The sequence below is a fragment of the Penaeus japonicus genome, unplaced genomic scaffold (genome assembly GCF_977035675.1).
Source record: "Penaeus japonicus unplaced genomic scaffold, GWHDUDI00000001_assembly GWHDUDI00000019, whole genome shotgun sequence".
NCBI classification, from domain to species: Eukaryota; Metazoa; Arthropoda; class Malacostraca; order Decapoda; family Penaeidae; genus Penaeus; species Penaeus japonicus.
In genome coordinates this window covers 4,343,770-4,361,269 of record NW_028234421.1, presented here as the reverse complement: position 1 = coordinate 4,361,269, position 17,500 = coordinate 4,343,770, and the positions used below count along the sequence as shown (strand labels likewise).

General features: G+C 38.4%; 1 protein-coding gene across 50 annotated transcripts in view; it reads left to right on the top strand.

Annotated features, from left to right (window-relative positions):
• Window positions 1-17,500, top strand: part of LOC122262361 (CUGBP Elav-like family member 1) — a 635,722-nt gene that overhangs the window by 603,779 nt on the left and 14,443 nt on the right. For 17 of the 50 annotated variants that reach the window (XM_086547233.1, XM_086547232.1, XM_086547228.1 and 14 more), the window contains 7 exons: window positions 8,256-8,338; window positions 9,123-9,171; window positions 9,444-9,670; window positions 10,826-10,966; window positions 12,856-12,930; window positions 15,186-15,357; window positions 15,855-15,965. In XM_086547233.1, the coding sequence (XP_086403359.1) occupies window positions 8,256-8,338; window positions 9,123-9,171; window positions 9,444-9,670; window positions 10,826-10,966; window positions 12,856-12,930; window positions 15,186-15,357; window positions 15,855-15,965 (858 nt within the window). Of the gene's footprint in view, window positions 1-8,255; window positions 8,339-9,122; window positions 9,172-9,443; window positions 9,671-10,825; window positions 10,967-12,855; window positions 12,931-15,173; window positions 15,358-15,854; window positions 15,966-17,500 lie in introns of all 50 variants that reach the window. The other 33 variants (XM_086547220.1, XM_086547254.1, XM_086547239.1 and 30 more) reach the window with 4 other exon arrangements.

Here is a 17,500-nt window from a genome sequence, read left to right as displayed (position 1 = left end):
AGACGCTGGGATTTTTGGCGATAAGGTTTTGAGGGTCAGGGGGAAAGAGAGGTCATTTTGATCGCTTTTTTTTTGGAGGGGGAGGTGGGGGGGGCGGGGGGTAATTTTGGTGTATTTGTTTTATTTTTGTGGTGAATTGATATCTTTTGATGTGTGTGTGGGAGTATGTTTTTTGTGGAGGTGGGAGAGGGATGCACAGCCAGGCTCGTAGATATACATACAGTCAAATAGGCTTAAATACGCATGCGCGCACACACACACAAACAAACAAACACAAACACAACAACAGGCAAACAAACGGACTAAAAACTGCTATAGATTAAAGACACAGCCAAAGACGAACAGACACACACAGAAGTGTAGGTCTTCCGAAAAAAACTCGAACCGAAGCAAAGAAAGGATAAACTCACAGCACTGAAATACACAGAATATATTTCTCAAGACTCCTGACACTTGGAAAAGATAGAGGTCGAGGAAGAGAACTGAGAGATAACAATAACAAAGACATGAAAAATAAAAGATAGGGAGGTGGATGGAGCGAAATAACAAGAGAGACGACGAACAACAACAAAACAACAACTACAACAATAACAACAACAACTGGAGATCGAAGGAGACAAGAGAGGCGGATGGAAAGAAATGAAAAACAAAACAGAAATGAAATAGAAAAAAGTTTTAAGAAAAAATAGAAGAGAGAAAGATACTTTTTTTCACCGCTTGGATACACAAGGAAGATGGAAATGAACGTAAAGAAGAGAGAGGAAGAAGAAGAAGAAGAAATGGACCGAAACGAGTTGAGGAAGAATAGAAAGTGGAAAGAGACGAGGGAATGGAGATGGAGTTGATGAAGAGTGTGTAGTAGAGAAGAACGAATGACGAAAAACAGGAGGAGGAGGTAAAGCAAGGAACAGAAGCGGGAAGAAAGGAATGCAAAGAAGTAAGAGGAAGGAAAGGTGCAACAAGGAAGAAATCGAAGGAAGAGAAAGACCAATGGGTAGAAAATGAATAAGAGAGAAAGGACGAGACAAAAGAACATGATAAAGGAGGAGGAAGAGAAGAAGAAAAAAGGGAAAGAGGAAGAAGAAAAAAAAACGAAGATAAAGGTGAAGATGAAGAAGGGGCGAATGAGGGAGAAGATGAGAGACAAAAGGAGGACGAGGAAGAGAAAGAAGAGGGAGAAGAAGAAGAAGCAGGAGGGATAGGAAGAGGAGGAGGAGGAGGACGAGGACAAGGCCGAGGAGGAGCCTCTGCCATAATGGGCAATGAAGAGCCGCGCACCGCCCTGGAGCCGCTCTCCGTGTGATTTATGAGGAGGAGGTAAATCATCCTCACTCGGGTGTTAAGGTACATGATGAGGCGGTAACTTTTCTGTACCATTGGGCGCTGATGTGTGATATGTCGTAAGTAAGACCTGTTGTGCAGTGAGGTTGAGAGCTCCGTCTACTTGATACCTCGTATTTCGCGAGAAGGGGGGGGAAAAAAGAGATATTTTTCCTCTCCTCTGCAGGACTGTTGCTCTCCAGTTTAGGGGCGGCTAGCTCTCTTCTCGGATTGCTGTTCGTTTTCGTTAAGAGTTGCTTGGCTTAGGTGTGTTTGTGTTGTGTACATGCGTGTGTGTTTATCTGCCTTTAGAGAGAAAGAGGGCAGACAGTGAGATTTGTAGTGAAACCTGGCGCGTCATACCGTAGAGTTGTGTTCCGTGATCTTTTGAGATGGAGTTTAGCCGTATAAAAATATTGATCAGTAAGAATATGTGTGCGCTCATACCCTTATAATTCATGTGTGCCTTTGTATGTATGTGTATGTGTGTGTGAATTGGCATCGATTGTGACCAACAAGTTGAAAGGGTGAGAGCCAGACGCTCATCAGGAATCTTGGAACTAATATCCAACGGAAGTCGGAGTCAAGGGCTCTCGGGAGGAGCGAGGAACGACCTCCTCGGCACGAGTCTCTGGGCATTTCTGGTACTAAATAATGGAGTTTTGGTACCACCTGCCTCCCTTGATGGCCAAGATAATTCAGTTCTGCGAAATGGCCGGCTGCCGGATTCCCCCCGAGCCAGGGTTAGTCCTCGGAGGATTACCAGTGATAACAGTTGCTATTGTAGAGCACAGAATTATTCATGAGTTCCTTAGTATTTGTAATTTAGCGTTCACTTAATGGAAGTAAGGAGCTGATGACGGACCGTGAAGGAAGGAGAGGAAAATATAACCGAGGCTTTTCGAAGACCGAGAGTGATTTCCAACTATAGATTATTCTGTACTGTTGACGTCGTTGTTAGAGGCAGCTGAAAAGGAATGTATTATGGGTCTTAAATGTGTTAGCAGTGGCATGATTCGAGCGACGTTAATGTTGAGGGTTCGACAGCGAGCCATTGAGATATTTCTGTGTCCGCAGCGCCTGGGAAATAACACGGTGATGTTATATCATTGGATAGATATAGTATGGAAGAACCTATGTCGATGAATGCGGAGAATCAGCTGTGTTATTGCCGGCTTTTGTGTGCGTTTTCGTGTGCGTGTGTTTGGATGTGTCTTTGTAATGCCGTGTGTGTGTGTGTGTGTGTGTTGGGGAGATATATCAGATTCATCTCGTTTTGTGCAATATTTCAATTTGAAATAACGGCTCTTTTGAATTAATTGCCGTAAAATATCCCTCTTATCCGAGGGTTATAAGTGGTTGCGCCGCTCGTACAGATAAAAAAGACTGATATATGCATAAAGGGGAAGTCATGTACCCTTTTAGCGACAGGTTTACCAAGCCGTGCGTGATCATTTACAGGGACGTGAAATATGGAAAGGTTCCCTCCCCTTCCTCCCTTCCCCCTCTCTTGCCCTCTCTTCCCCCTACAGCATTCATATAATGTAACTGATTTGGGGTGTTTGTGTGTCTGTCTGTCTCTCTGTCTGTCTGTTTATCTATCTATCTATCTATCCATCTATCTATCTATCCATCTAACTATCTATCTATCTACATGTACATATGTATATATATGTATATATACATATTTATACATATATATACATATATAAATATATATATATATATATATATATATATATATATATATATATATATATATATATATATATATATATATATATATATATATATATCAAGTGTATGATATGTGCGTTTATGTGTGTTTATGGATGTGCGTGCAAGGTGCCACCACGAGTGCGTCGCTGGCAACACTAGCCAAGCGAGTCTTGATGAGGAGGAATGGTTCGAATCCATCAGTGGTTGGCAAAAGTAATTTAAGAGACGGGTGGTTAGGAGAGAGCGAGGGAGAGAGAGAGAGAGAGAGAGAGAGAGAGAGAGAGAGAGAGAGAGAGAGAGAGAGAGAGAGAGAGAGAGAGAGAGAGAGAGAGAGAGAGAGAGAGAGAGAGAGAGGGTAATGGCCATCCTTTCTCCTCCTGACGGGCTAGGATGAATGGAGTGGACACAAGAGCGAAGGGAACCGATACCTGGGGTGGAAGAGGAGTGGGAGAGAGGAAAATAAGGTGTAAGAAGAAAGGAGAAGGTAGGAAGAAGGAAGAAAGATGAAGAGAAAGAGAAGAAAGGGAAGTAGAGGAGGAGCTGTGGAGCTGTAGGGTTGGAAGAGGAGTGGGAGAGAGGAGAATAAGGTGCAGGAGGAAAGGAGAAGAAGATAGGAAGAAGGAAGAAAGAGAAAGGGAAGTAGAGGAGGAGCTGTAGAAGGTTATTTAATAAGAGTGAGGAATTGTGAAAGAGAATATGGTGGAGGAGGGGATTGAGAAGGTCAGTATGGAGAACGAATAGACGAGGTTAAAGAACGAGAAAATGTGAAGGAGAGGAACGAGAAATGTTAAGACAAAAGGGAACACAGGAAAGATGAAAGAGGAAGAATAAAGAACGGATGAAAAAAACAACAACAAAGAATAGAAAGAATAGCGGAAGGAGAAAAGTGAAGAAATGAAAGATCGATGAAGAGAGAGAGAAAAAACAAAACAAGAGTGATTAACGAGAAAGAAAAAAAAATCGAAGAAAATAAAACATAAACAAACAAACCAAACTAACCCCCCAGAGGAAGGTTCCAGAAGCAAAGTTGGAACATAAGAGAAGATTTTTTGATTATAATTAACGTAACAATTAGACGAAGGGAAGACTGAGATTACAGGGCAGTGTTCTTCATGGAGAGTAAAGTGTTTGTTCTAGGAAAATTAGAGAAGGTGAAAATCATAAGTAAATCATAAGTAAAAAATAGGTGGACTAAGACATTTTTCATGGGGGGGGGGGGGTATACAGAAACTGAAGATAAATGTGAATAAAGGAAGAGGGAGTGAGAGATAGAGATTGATATTGGGTGATTTTCCTTGAGGAGGAAGAGGGAGAAGAGGAGAAGAAAGGAGTAGAAAGATAAATAAAAACAAACGAGAAGACGAAGGAAAAAATGCAAAAGAAAAACGAAACAAGGAAGAAGGAAAAAGAGAGAGAGAAAAAAAAGCGGGAGATGAAGGAGTAGCAAAACGAAGACCTTAAGTAATCTTCGTGATAATGACTACATCAACAGCTCATATTTCTCAGATTTTTACGCAATTTGGAGTAATCTTGAAGACGCAAGTGAGGAAGGAGGCAGAGGAGTTCAATAAGGCGCTGGTGTACATGATTTGAGAGAGAGAGAGAGAGAGAGAGAGAGAGAGAGAGAGAGAGAGAGAGAGAGAGAGAGAGAGAGAGAGAGAGAGAGAGAGAAAGACCGGGGGAGGGGGAAGAGAGAGACGGGGGTTGAGGGAATGAATAGAAAAAATAGACAGACAGACAGAGATTCAAATAGATAGTCAAAACAAGGATAGCAGGAATGGATAGTCTCTCCTTCGGCATTTGCCCTACAAGATGGCGGCCGAGGAAATTGCAAACATAGACGTGAGATAGATGAAGATGCATCAGTGCATCAGGGAGAGGCGGAGAAGGAGGAGGAAGAGAAGAAGAAATAGTAAGAAGGAGAAGGAGATGAAGGCGGAGAAATAGAAGAAAGAGAAGATGAATGAGAGGGAGGAAGAACAAGAACAAGAATAAGACGAAAAGAGCAAACAGAAGCAAGAAGGAAAGAAAAGAGACACAGAAGAAGAAGAAACCAAACTCACAATAGTGTAAGAAACAAAACAACCCCTCCCCCCCTCCCCCCTTCGACTCAGACCGAAGTTCATCACGATACGAGGAAAATCGTTCTAATAATGGGACGAAATAAAAAAAAAGAAAATCCCGCCCCTTTTTAAGATAGACAACATAAAGGTATCGATGCCGGATTAGAACACGGTGCTCTGGGGCAACGGGCGGACTTGCACTGAGACAAAAGCAGATATCGATGTTCACGGGTTGCTGGAACAATGGATGATCCTCTTGTGTTCTGCACGTGTTCTCGTCATGTAGAACAAACCGCGCATCGATGTTGGCCGTCACAAGCACTGACAAGAATCATTTTGATAACAAATTGTTTTGGATTTGGTTGTAGATGTACGGGTTTTCAACCATATGGAGTTGTTGTTTTTATTAAATCGTATTTGGTCTCGGTTTGGTTGAATGAGCAAAATGTTTTCCTAGTTGAGGATTTGGGGAACGGTGGGAATGGATGGAAATGGAGGATTGATTGAGGGAAAGTTGAGGATGGACAGAGAGAGAGAGAGAGAAAGTAAAATATAAAATAGTGAAGGATGTAGAGAAAGAGAAAATAGAGATAAAAAAGAGATTGAAAGATTTTCCAAAATGGTTAAACAGGAAATAGGGGAAGCAAATAGATGAATAGATAGATAGACGAGGGATCGGATAATCGGCGAAGAATGAAGAAAGGAGGAAGAAGAAAAAAATAGGGAAAGGATAAATGGAAGTAACTGCATGATGATAGTCCAGTGAACAGGATTAAAAAAAAAATATATAAAGAAATTAAAGAAACAAGGGACACAGTGTGGAAGAGAAAGAAAAAGAACAAGAAAAGTATACAGAACAGATGTAACAAGAGAGAACTTTTAGACTATGTTGACGTGAGATTTTTTCTTACCCGGAGTTTTTTCCCCTCTTTCTTTCCCGTCTCAAAGATGAAACATAAGGGGAAAGGCGGCGAGGGTAGGGGAAGAGAAGAAAGGAGGGGGAGGGATCAGGTGTCTTCTTTTATAACTAATTAATATGAAAGGGAACTGAGTAATGCCCATTGTTACGGTAGGCACGGCTGTTCACATTTGAAGGGGAGGGGAGAGGAGAGGGGAGTGGGGAGAGAAGATAGGATAGGATAGGATGGGGAGAGGGAGAGGGAGAGGAGAGGAGGTAGGGTAGTGGGGAGGGGAGAGGCAAGGCAGTGGTGCAATTAATGTGAAGGGAATCAGAATGGAAAGAAAGAAGGGGAGAAGTGATAGAAGGAAAGAAAAGGCCATGAACTCAAAGGGGAAGAGAAAAAAAAGGAAAGGAAAAAAAGATAGAGGTCAATAGAAAAGGAAAGGGAGAAATTATAATGATGATAGGGGTACAACTATTGCTGCTGCTGTTGTTACAAGGAAGAGGAGGAAGGAGAAATAGAAGGAGAACGGAGACGGATGCAGGGGCGGTGCACAAAGAGGAGGACGAGGAGAAGAGAGGAAGAAGAAGAAGAAGAAGAAGAAGAAGAAGAAGAAGAAGAAGAAGAAGAAGAAGAAGAAGAAGAAGAAGAAGAAGAAGAAGGAGGAGGGAAGGGGAAGAAGAAGAAGAAGAAGAAGAAAAAGAAGAAGAAGAAGAAGAAGAAGAAGGGAAGGGGAAGAAGAAGAAGAAGAAGGGAAGGGGAAGAAGAAGAAGAAGAAGAAGAAGAAAAAAAGGAGGGAAGGCGAAGAAGAAGAAGAAGAAGGAAGAGGAGGAAAAGGAGGAGGGTGGTGGGGGGCGTCCCAGAGCCCAGGATAGCTGAGGCGGAGGTCCCACAAGGGTCGTGAAGGTGCTGCGTCTTCGAGGCAGTCGTGGATGCGTCCCTCGTGGATCTCTTAACTGCGTCTCACGGTGTAAGAGGGGCCATAATGAAGTTGCTCGTCGTGGTGGCTCGGCTGCCGGCTACACAGCGCGCACCGCGGCGGCCGTGCGCGCTGCTCGGCCTCGTTAGGGGAAGGTCATGGCGGGACGCGCTCTTTTAGCTGGGCCCTTTATTTGTCTGTTTGTCTGTATCTCTTTTTTTTCTCTCTCTCTTTCTTTTTCTTTTTCTTTTTCTGTCTCTGTCTCTCTGGTTTCCCCTCATATTCTCTCCCTTTACCTTTACCCCCTCAGAACCCCGCCCCCCCCGTCCTCTCTCTTTTTCTTTATTTATTTCTCTCTCTCTCTCCCTCCCTCTCTCTCTCTCTCTCTCTCTCTCTCTCTCTCTCTCTCTCTCTCTCTCTCTCTCTCTCTCTCTCTCTCTCTCTCTCCCTCTCTCTCTCTCCCTCCCTCTCCCTCTCTCTCTTTCTTTCTTTCTTTCCCTCCCTCTCTCCCTCCCTCCCTCCCTCCCTCCCTCCCTCCCTCTCCCTCCTTCTCCCGTGGCAAATGGACTCCCTCGAGGAATATTTTGCTAATGCAGATAAAGGCCTTTAGTTGCCGTGAACAGTACCCGACAGTGGTAACTTTGAACCAGAATTTGAAGCAGTTACGTGTATGCAGTAAATAGATGTGGCTTTTGTGTCTAATTGTTCATAAACAGCATCAAGGAAGGCGCGGAGTTGTGTTTGTCTATTTGGGATATTTTGGTTGGTGGTGGTTGGGATGTTGGTTTGGTTGTGTGTGGAGGTTTTGAGTGGGGATGGCGTAGATTGTGAAGTAGCTTACCATTATGATGATATTTCTGATGAGAATAAGCACACGCACTCGCTTACACATTCACTCTCGCTCACTCACTCACACACACACACACACACACACACACACACACACACACACACACACACACACACACACACACACACACACACATACACACACACACACACACACATGCACGCAAATAAAGATGGATGGCCAGAAAGAAAGAGCTGGCGAGCGAAGTGCCATTAAGAACAACTAAAACACACTGCTCTCTTGTCACAGCAGGATAATAAACTCAGGGAACGAGGAAGAAGGAAAGCGAAAAAGAATTGAGATAAGAACAAACCAAAAAATAAAAATAAAAAATAAAAAAAAGCATTAGAAAATAAAACGTATCAAAGGAGAATGTCTTTTCGAGAGAAAATGCCGCGCGTTTGAATCCGACGAAAGCTAATTGCTAACGGCCTGATCTCCAGCTCGTCTTTGGCTAACAATTCAACCTTCCTTGTTTGCAGGTTGCTGCTTTGTGACGTTCTTCACCCGGAAGGCAGCTCTCGAAGCGCAGAATCAGATGCACAACATCAAGACGATGCCAGGGGTAAGTAGGCTAAGCTAAGCTAGCTTTTTATTTTCTATTTTCATTTTGAGACTCGTTTTGTGTTGATGGCCGTTCAGCGCCCTCTATTTTGCGCGCTGTCGTTAGTGGCCTTATTTCCAATGGTCGGGATCTGTCGGCACCTGATGCTGCCAGGCCCTTTGTTGGGACTTGTTTTGAGGATTGGTGGCTGGCTGTTTGTGCCATTGTTGTTTGTTCGATCGTTCCTCTATTTCTCTCTGGCTCGATTTGTTCCCCCCTGTTCTTTTCAATCTGCTCTCTCTATTTGTCTGTCTCTCACTGTCTGTGTCTTGCCTCTCTTTCCTTCGAGGTCTCTTTTTATTCGGTTTCTCGCTCTCTTGTATGCTCTTTGTATTCATTTTTTCTGTCTGTCTGTCTCTCTCTCTCTCTCTCTCTCTCTCTCTCTCTCTCTCTCTCTCTCTCTCTCTCTCTCTCTCTCTCTCTCTCTCTCTCTCTATCTATCTCTGTGTGTGTCTCCCCCCCTCTCTCTGTCTCTCTTTCTCTCTCTCTTTCTTTCTCTCTTTTCCTCCCTCTCTCTCTCTCTCTCTCTCTCTCTCTCTCTCTCTCTCTCTCTCTCTCTCTCTCTCTCTCTCTCTCTCTCTCTCATTATTCTTATTGTCGTTTTGCCGTTTTCTTATTGAAATGATTATGGTTAGCAATATAGTAAGGCCGTGACAATGATGTTTATTATTATTATTATAGGTAGTAGCATAAGCGTTTATGACATAAATGTCAGTTGGTCAAGCGATTTTTGTTTTTGTTTCAGATGCATCATCCGATTCAGATGAAGCCGGCTGACACGGAGAACAGGAATGGTGAGTACCCTTTAAAAATAAACACGAATTTATCACTGCATAAATATATATAGAGAGTGAGATATATAGATAGATAGATAGATAAACAAACAAACATAAAAAATATATAGACAGATACTGATGATAAAGACCGTAATATATCAATCCCAAATGTTAACTGCAAATCAAACAAGCAAACCATTCAACCACTCATCCAAATTCTCACCCTCTTCCTCCTCTTCTCCTCCTCCTCCTCTCCTCTCCTCTCCGCCCTTACCCCCTCCCCCCGACAGAACGCAAGCTCTTCATAGGCATGCTGAGCAAGAGGTATAACGAGCAGGACGTCAGAATGATGTTCTCGTCCCACGGCACCATTGAAGAGTGCACGGTGCTCAGGGATGCCAACGGGCAGAGCAAAGGGTGCGCCTTCGTCACCTTCTCCTCGCGCCAGTGTGCCATCAACGCCATCAAGAAGATGCATCATTCGCAGACAATGGAGGTGCGTGGAGCGGACCCGATGGTATTTTATTTTTTGGTTTGTTGTCATTATCATCGTCATCGTCATTGTTAGCATCATTATCACTATTATGGTTTTTATTTTTATTATTATTTTCATTATTGTCATCATTATTATTGTTACTATTATTATTATAATTATTATCATTATTATTAGCATTAGCTTTATTGTTATGATTATTATTATTTTTATTATTTTCATCATCATCATCATCATTAGATAATTCATTCATTTGTTAAATGGTTATTGTCGGATATTGGAGTTACTGTATTTATTGATATCAAGTTGTTATTTATGCATGTTTCCTTTTTTGTTTTTTGTTTCTCCTTTTCTTATTTTCATTTTTTTCTTCAAAATTTGAGGATTTACTCGAGTTTTGTATGTTATGCTCTTTTAACGTTTAATATAAAGGGATGTTATGGCCTGAATGTCTTTCTAGGCGTATGTCTCGGAATAATAATGGGATTTTAACTCTTCTAATTCTTTACATTAAGAAGTTAATATTGCTTTTATGGCCTCTTACACTCATCCCTAGAAAAACATAATTCCCAGAGATTATGGCTTGCATATTTTGAATATTTTGGAAGAAATATTTCTTATAGTGATCTTAAAATGATATATGTATGTATATATATATATATATTTATAAATATTGTAAATACATATGTGTATGTGTAGAAATTATATATATGTATATATATACATATATATGTATATATATACATATATACATATATATATATATATATATATATATATATGCATATATATATACACATATATATACACATACATATATACATATACATATACATATATATACATATATATATATATATATATATACATATATGTATATATATACATATATATGTATATATATACATATATATGTATATATACATATATATACATATATATGCATATATATACATATATATACATACATATATATATACACATATATATATGTATATATATATATAACATATTTGTATATGTGTGTGTTTGTATCTTTGTATCTATATAGGTTTAGACATATATAGAAACATTCGTACATACCTCTACATATACAAAGACGAACACGCACATGCACACAACCATGCAACTAGCAGGCAACCCCCTTGTTCCATCTCACGTGTTGTTTTCCCTTGCCAGGGCTGCTCGTCCCCCCTCGTAGTCAAGTTCGCCGACACACAGAAGGAGAAAGATGCAAAGAGACTCCAGCAAGTAACTCAAAACCTCTGGAATGTTGCCTCTGCCAACAACATCGCTGCCCTCGGCCCACAGTACCTCGCTGTAAGTATTGTCTTTTTTTTCCCCATATTTCCTTTATTTTCCTTATGAGAGAACGTTTACTTTTTTTTTTTTTTATAGAAGGGCGATTCTGTTTCTTAACACCTATGTGTGCTTTTTTTTCTAGAAGTACGTATTATTATTATTATTATTGTTTTTTTTTAAATTTAATACATTTTTTTTTCTCTCTTTAAGATGTAGTACTGTGCATTAAGAGATGGTCATTTTTTTTTACAAGCTTAGATGATTTGTTGTTGTTTTTTTGGTGTTAGGATACAGAAAGCTTAAGCTGTGTAATAATAAAAGGTATAATGTAAAGGTGTACAGAACGAAGTTACAGGAGAATTGAACATTGAAGAGAAAGCCGATTTTTTGACATTTATTCATGTGGCGATGCAAGTCTACCAAGAGCTTCTGAAATCGGCACAGTGAAGAAGAGTGAATGAAGAGAAAATGCAAGTTGCCGAAGTTGCAAGAGAGAAGCTTGAGGGATGAATGTTGAAGGATGAATGGAGGAAAGGGAGACGGGATAAGAAAGAATAATAAAGAGAAATAAAAGAACGTGAATGACAGATAAGAATGAATTAGAAAGTCTTTGAAGCCCTTTTTTTACCAAGAGTTTTTTTTTTCTTACTACGTAGTTTAAATAGTTTACAATATTGGACGTCTGTGAAGAGGACAAGATTGCGGAAGACTTTCTTTGAAGATGATTTAATTTGATTAATGGAGGGATAAATCTTGAGTCAATTAATTGCATATGTGGGGCGGGGGATAAATCACTTCATTGCAGTGTGAATTATGACTTTATACCGAGATGATTCATGTATTAAATCATGTTTTTAAAGAGAGGATTATACGGTAAAATTTTCTTCCAACAGAAAGGTTGTGTGTGACGTCTTGATATCGGTAGTGAAAAATGACAAATATGTATATTTTGTCTTTCTTAGCATGGAATTATGAATAATTCAAGAGCCAAATACATATGTCTTGGACCACCTGTGACTTAAGTGGTACTCTTTAGCAAAATATGTGTATGATTACTGCATTTAGTTATAGTCAAGTAATTTTGATCTTGGATATTTTTTTAAAGAAGAATGAACGTTGCGAAGCTGTTAAGGTTTAAACATTCAACAACTAAAATATTCGAGCAGTTTAAAAAATAACGACAGCACACATTTTGGATAATGGTGGTTTTGCAATTTGAAGTATGTTTACCTCATAAGGAATTCAAACCCATTTCAGAATTGTTTGAACTATGCAAAAAGTAAAAAAATATATATATATATTTATCCCCAACCTTTATTCCTGTTGCAATAAACGATAAATGTCTTTACAGATTCTAGTTTCAGTCCCTTTTTAATTTCGACATTTGTTTATTATTAGTATAAAGTGGACTACTATAGGGGTTAGTAGTCTATCTACTATCTAGTGGTTTCAGTCGATAGCTCGGAGATAGTCGGGTACCTTGCAGAAAACGTGTGTGAATGAATGGTATTTCAATCGGTTTAATAAACCCTGATGTGTATGGAAGTCAGATGGCCGAAAGGATTTCAATGATGGAAACTTAAATTTATGAAATGTGGTTGATAAGTGCTATGTAAGTACCAAAGAAACGGTTACCTTAAAAAAAATGTCATGTTGATATTTTATTGATTAAACCATGAGTCTTTTTTTTCTAAGATAAGGTCATCACAACTAAATTTCTAATTTGTTTTCTTCTCTTACTAGAATTGATGATGATGAAACCCCCCGTGCTAGATCTCATTATTTAATCAAAAGAATAATTTTAACCCAGTTCCTCTTTTTTTTTGGTCTGAATGAGAGATGTTACAGACTAAAATATCTCAAGTTAGGAATACTTTCCTGCTAAGTGTTTCTTTGTCTGCTTGAAGAGAGAGAGAGAGCGCAGGAGAGAGAGCGTTTCCTCAGCTAACAACCTGGTGGCACAAGGGCCTCAGTACCTAGCTGTGAGTGTGATGCTCTTTTCAGTTTCATTTCTGTATGTGTTTAGGCAGAGATAGATTCTGTGTTGTTGTTTCTATTTTAAGTTTAAGAGCATTCATCCATGTATTTTCTTCTACTTGTTCTCTCTTTTTTTATATATATATATACAGTTGTTGTGTATATCATGTTGGAGGATTGTATTTTGTGAGATGGAAGTGTAACATTATGTTTTTTTTTTTTTAAGCCTGTAGAGATCCTGTTTTGTAATATGAGTTAAGGGCATGACAAGATGTTTATCTATTGTACATAGTTTCTTTACCCGTTCCAGTGACTTTATTTATGTACTGCATAAGCTTAATCACACTCATTAATTTATTTATGTTTCTTACAAAATATGTGTACATTAATCAGATATCCTTTCGAGAAACCAGCCCTCGTCCTCACGTCATCGGAAAGCTACTTTCACTCTCTTACGGAATTTAATTTTTCAAAAGTCCCTTTCATACTTCGTAATTGTTTGAATTAAAAGGGGATATATATGTATTTTTAAACCTCCTTTTCGAAATTCTAGACCTTATTAAGTTGATGTGAGGACAAAGGTTTCCCAATTAGGATAATGAGCATTGCAAATCTATAAAGAGGGAGGAACATGCCATAGCTCGTTAGCTGTTGTTTTTCCCCCATCATAGAATTCGGAAAAAGAATGAGACAAACACTGTTGTTTGCTTTAGCTAATTACCATATTATTTTGCTATCAGAATGGGAGATTCAGGCATAGCTCTGAGCTTGGCTGTGTTCTTTTTTTTTTAAATACCGTCTTGACTTGTCTGTGAGGTAAGGTTTAACTGACGCTGTGTTAAGTTGAAAAGGTCTTGATATTTAGAACGTTTCTATGTATGAGTATGTGTTCGGTGTCAGGTATTTAAGCTATGAATATTTTTATTTTTCCTTAATTTCTTTCTCTCACTTTCCTCTCACTCTCTCTCTCTCTCTCTATTCTTCTCACTCTCTCTCCCTCTCTCTCTCACTTCACTTTATTGTTAAAAAAAATGATTATGATTTACCCTTTTTATTTTATATTTTCATTCGGTTATCATTATTATTTTTTGGTTCACCCTAACGCTATATTTTCACCCAACTAACATCGGTAACGTTTATGTCCAGTTACATTAGATGTTGAAGTCAGCGTTTTGATTGGAAGTAATTGATATATTTGAAATGAATTAGACTTAATAGCCAGTTGAATTCAGATGATTGTGAATTTTCTGGTGTTTTTTTTCTAGAAGTCTATAATTTCGTTGAGTGTTATTTGTTGTAATTCTTTTATATAGTAATGTGTTCGTTCGTCATTTGTTTTTGTTTTTTGATTCTTTTAATGACTTTATTTTCCAGTTTTGAATTTAATTTGTATTGGATAAAGAGAAGGAAATAAAGTTAATGTACATAAGTATTACTAATGAGATAGGATGATAATTGAAATTAATCAATTAACCGCCTGTATAAAGACGTAATTAGTAATTTGCAAGAGAAGAGAGGGATGCAACTAAACACATCTGTGCATATATTTTTGTTGCAATTGCAAATGATCGCATTACATGCAAATAATTTTATGGACCTATTAACAATATGAAAAAACTTATTTAATAATTTCTAATAAGTAGTCAGCATAACTAATCCCTTCTTATGCGACAAGTTTATTTTAAATGGATGGACGACATTATCTGTTATTTAAAATGTTTAAAAATATACATATTTTAGACATTACATGTAATTAGTTCTTGTTTGTCAAGTATTTTTTTTCATGTAAAAGATCATCAACATGAGTTTCAGCCTTAAACTTTTCTCTAAAGATTTTTGAAGGAGGTTTTTATTGAAAGAACTGGCAATAGGTGATCAGGCTACTCATGCTCTTAATTAATCACGTAAAAGGCTAATGATATTTGATGGAATTGATTAACCTGAAGAAAGCGCCATAGTACCTTGCCTTAAAGAATTTCTAAGATCTTTTTAGAAGATATCTTAGTTACAAACGCCAATGATATCTGTGTAATCAAGTTAATTTTACTTTTGAACGCGACTATGATTTTATATGTTAATTAATCTATCGACTAAGACTTTTCCCTTAGTTTTTTTTCTTTATTTATTTGATAAACCCCCTACATAGACTCCTTTTTAAGTAACATAAACCGCCTATTTTTTGAATTTTTAATCTCACTCAAAAAAATGGGAGGTAAAAAATCGTGCATTAACTTTGTTTAATGATCAGGCCTACTTACAGTTGCTCCAGCAGCAGATGGGTAACTCAGCTGGTTCAGGTGCCACAGCTGGGAGCCTTGCGAGTCAGCTGGGAAGCATACAGCAGCTACCTTCCCTCAACAACGTGTCCGTGCAGCAATTGCTGGCCGCCTCGCAAGGAAATCTGGCCACGCAACAGATGTTTGATTCCTCAGGTGAGATTTTGGCGGGACAGAGTGTATGTATTTTTAGTCTTGTTTGTTGTTATTGTTACTATTATTATTGTTGTTGTTTTTTTATATTGTTATTACTGTTATTATCATCGTTGTTTATTTGTTTGTGGATGTTATTTATGGTATGATTATATGATTAATTGTTACTTATTTCTAGGTATGTTGTTTTTTTATAGGTATTAGTTTTCTAACTTTTAGTTTTATATGAGACGAATAGAAAAAAAAATCCAGCATTACATTCCTACATACGAAAATACGAAATAACCTATCCTTTTTCTCAACTAGTATTGCAAGAAATTCAACTAAACGTCAATTCCATCACGTTGTTATTCATCATCATTATTATCATTTTCGGGATTGCTGTTGCTATTATGTTGTTATTGTTATTATTATCATTTTCGTTGTTATTGTTATTCTTATCATTCATTTAACAAGAAATACAATAGAACGCAGACTAAACGCCCCTCTCCCCACGGCAGGTCTGAGTGGTCTGGGGTCACTGGGTGGTCTCAACCTACCGTCTTCAACAAACGGCTCTCAGGACTCCAACATCCAGAGTTTGTTGGCTTCTATGAACTCCCAAAATACAGGTAACGTGACTGTTCGGGTGAGGCAGGCGGGGAATTTCCAGTTGGTCGTCCTTTCCATGAATATTTTTTTTCTTTTTCTGTTTCGTGTGTTGGAGGGGGTGGGTGGGTGTGGTATATACGTTGCATGAGAGTGTTAGTGTGAGTATTATCTGTGTCTTCCTCTGTGTTCTTTGATTATAAAATGTATCGCTGTGTATAATGAGAACATGTGTTTTTCTTCCTTGTTTTTTTTTTTTATGGTGAGGATAATCTTAAGTTAAAGAGTTACAAAGAGGGTATACTGAAATGACATTTGTATTTGGTTCTTGAATACAGTCATACATGATACCTAGAAACATTTGTGGATCCAGAGAAACATATATACACTCTTTCTTTCTTTCTATTTTTCTTTCTTTCTCTTTTTCTCTCCTTCTCTCTTTCTATTTCTCTCTCTTTCGATTTCTCTCTCTTTCGATTTCTCTCTCTTTCGATTTCTCTCTCTCTCTCTCTCTTTCTCTCTCTCTCTTTCTCTTTCTCTCTCTCTCTCTTTCTCTCTCTCTCTTTCTCTCTCTCTCTTCTCTCTCCTCTCTCTTCTCTCCTCTTTTCTCTCTTTCATCTCTTCTCCTCTCCTCTTTCTCTCTCTCTCTCTCTCTCCCTCTCTTTCTCTCACTCTCTCACTCTCTCACTCTCTCTCTCACACACACACACACACACACACACACACACACACACACACACACACACACACACACACACACACACACACACACACACACACACACACACACACACACACACATTTATGATAAGACTTTACACTATTTACATCCATCTGATCACATTATGAGTTGAATAAAAATACAAACACATGTTTTCATATTATACCAGTGTATCTTTTCCCAGTGGCAAGGAAAGTACTCAGTGGGATCCAGATTTATGTTATTCATTAATTTCAAAAATAAAATGTCTGAAAGAAAGTGTTGTTGAAGAAATGTGTTCTTCCTCATGAATAACAAGGAAGTAATTCTGTAATTGAATCATTTGGTTTGCTGAGATTAATTATCAGTATATAAGGTAATTGCTCTATTAAAGGTATGTAATGTGTCTTTTTTAAGTAAGTTGTGGGTTATGATGATTAATTGGGTTAAGTGTTTGGAAGATGTGGAATACATTAAGCTTTTAATTATAGCAATTCAACTTTAGCAAAACTGATGCAGATACTTGTGAAAGGCATATTTTTATCTTCAAAAAAATCTGGAAGTAATCTTAAAGTAGAGAAGACTATCAATGAAAGACAGATGAACCTATTTCTCTAACTGACAGTACTTTCTTTCCACTGCTTGATTCCTTGTTTTTCCCCCATGACCATTACTACTGGTGCAGTGTGCTTAGCATGTCCGGAATTTGTGTTTAAATAGATCTTTTTTCCTCCTCAATGTTTTATAATTGTAAACTGTGGTGTATTTAAATTGAGGCATAGAGAATAATGCTTTTAAATGCTTTTAGCAAACTAAAATCAGTAATTTCTGATGAGTATGCGGTGTTTTATCTGATTG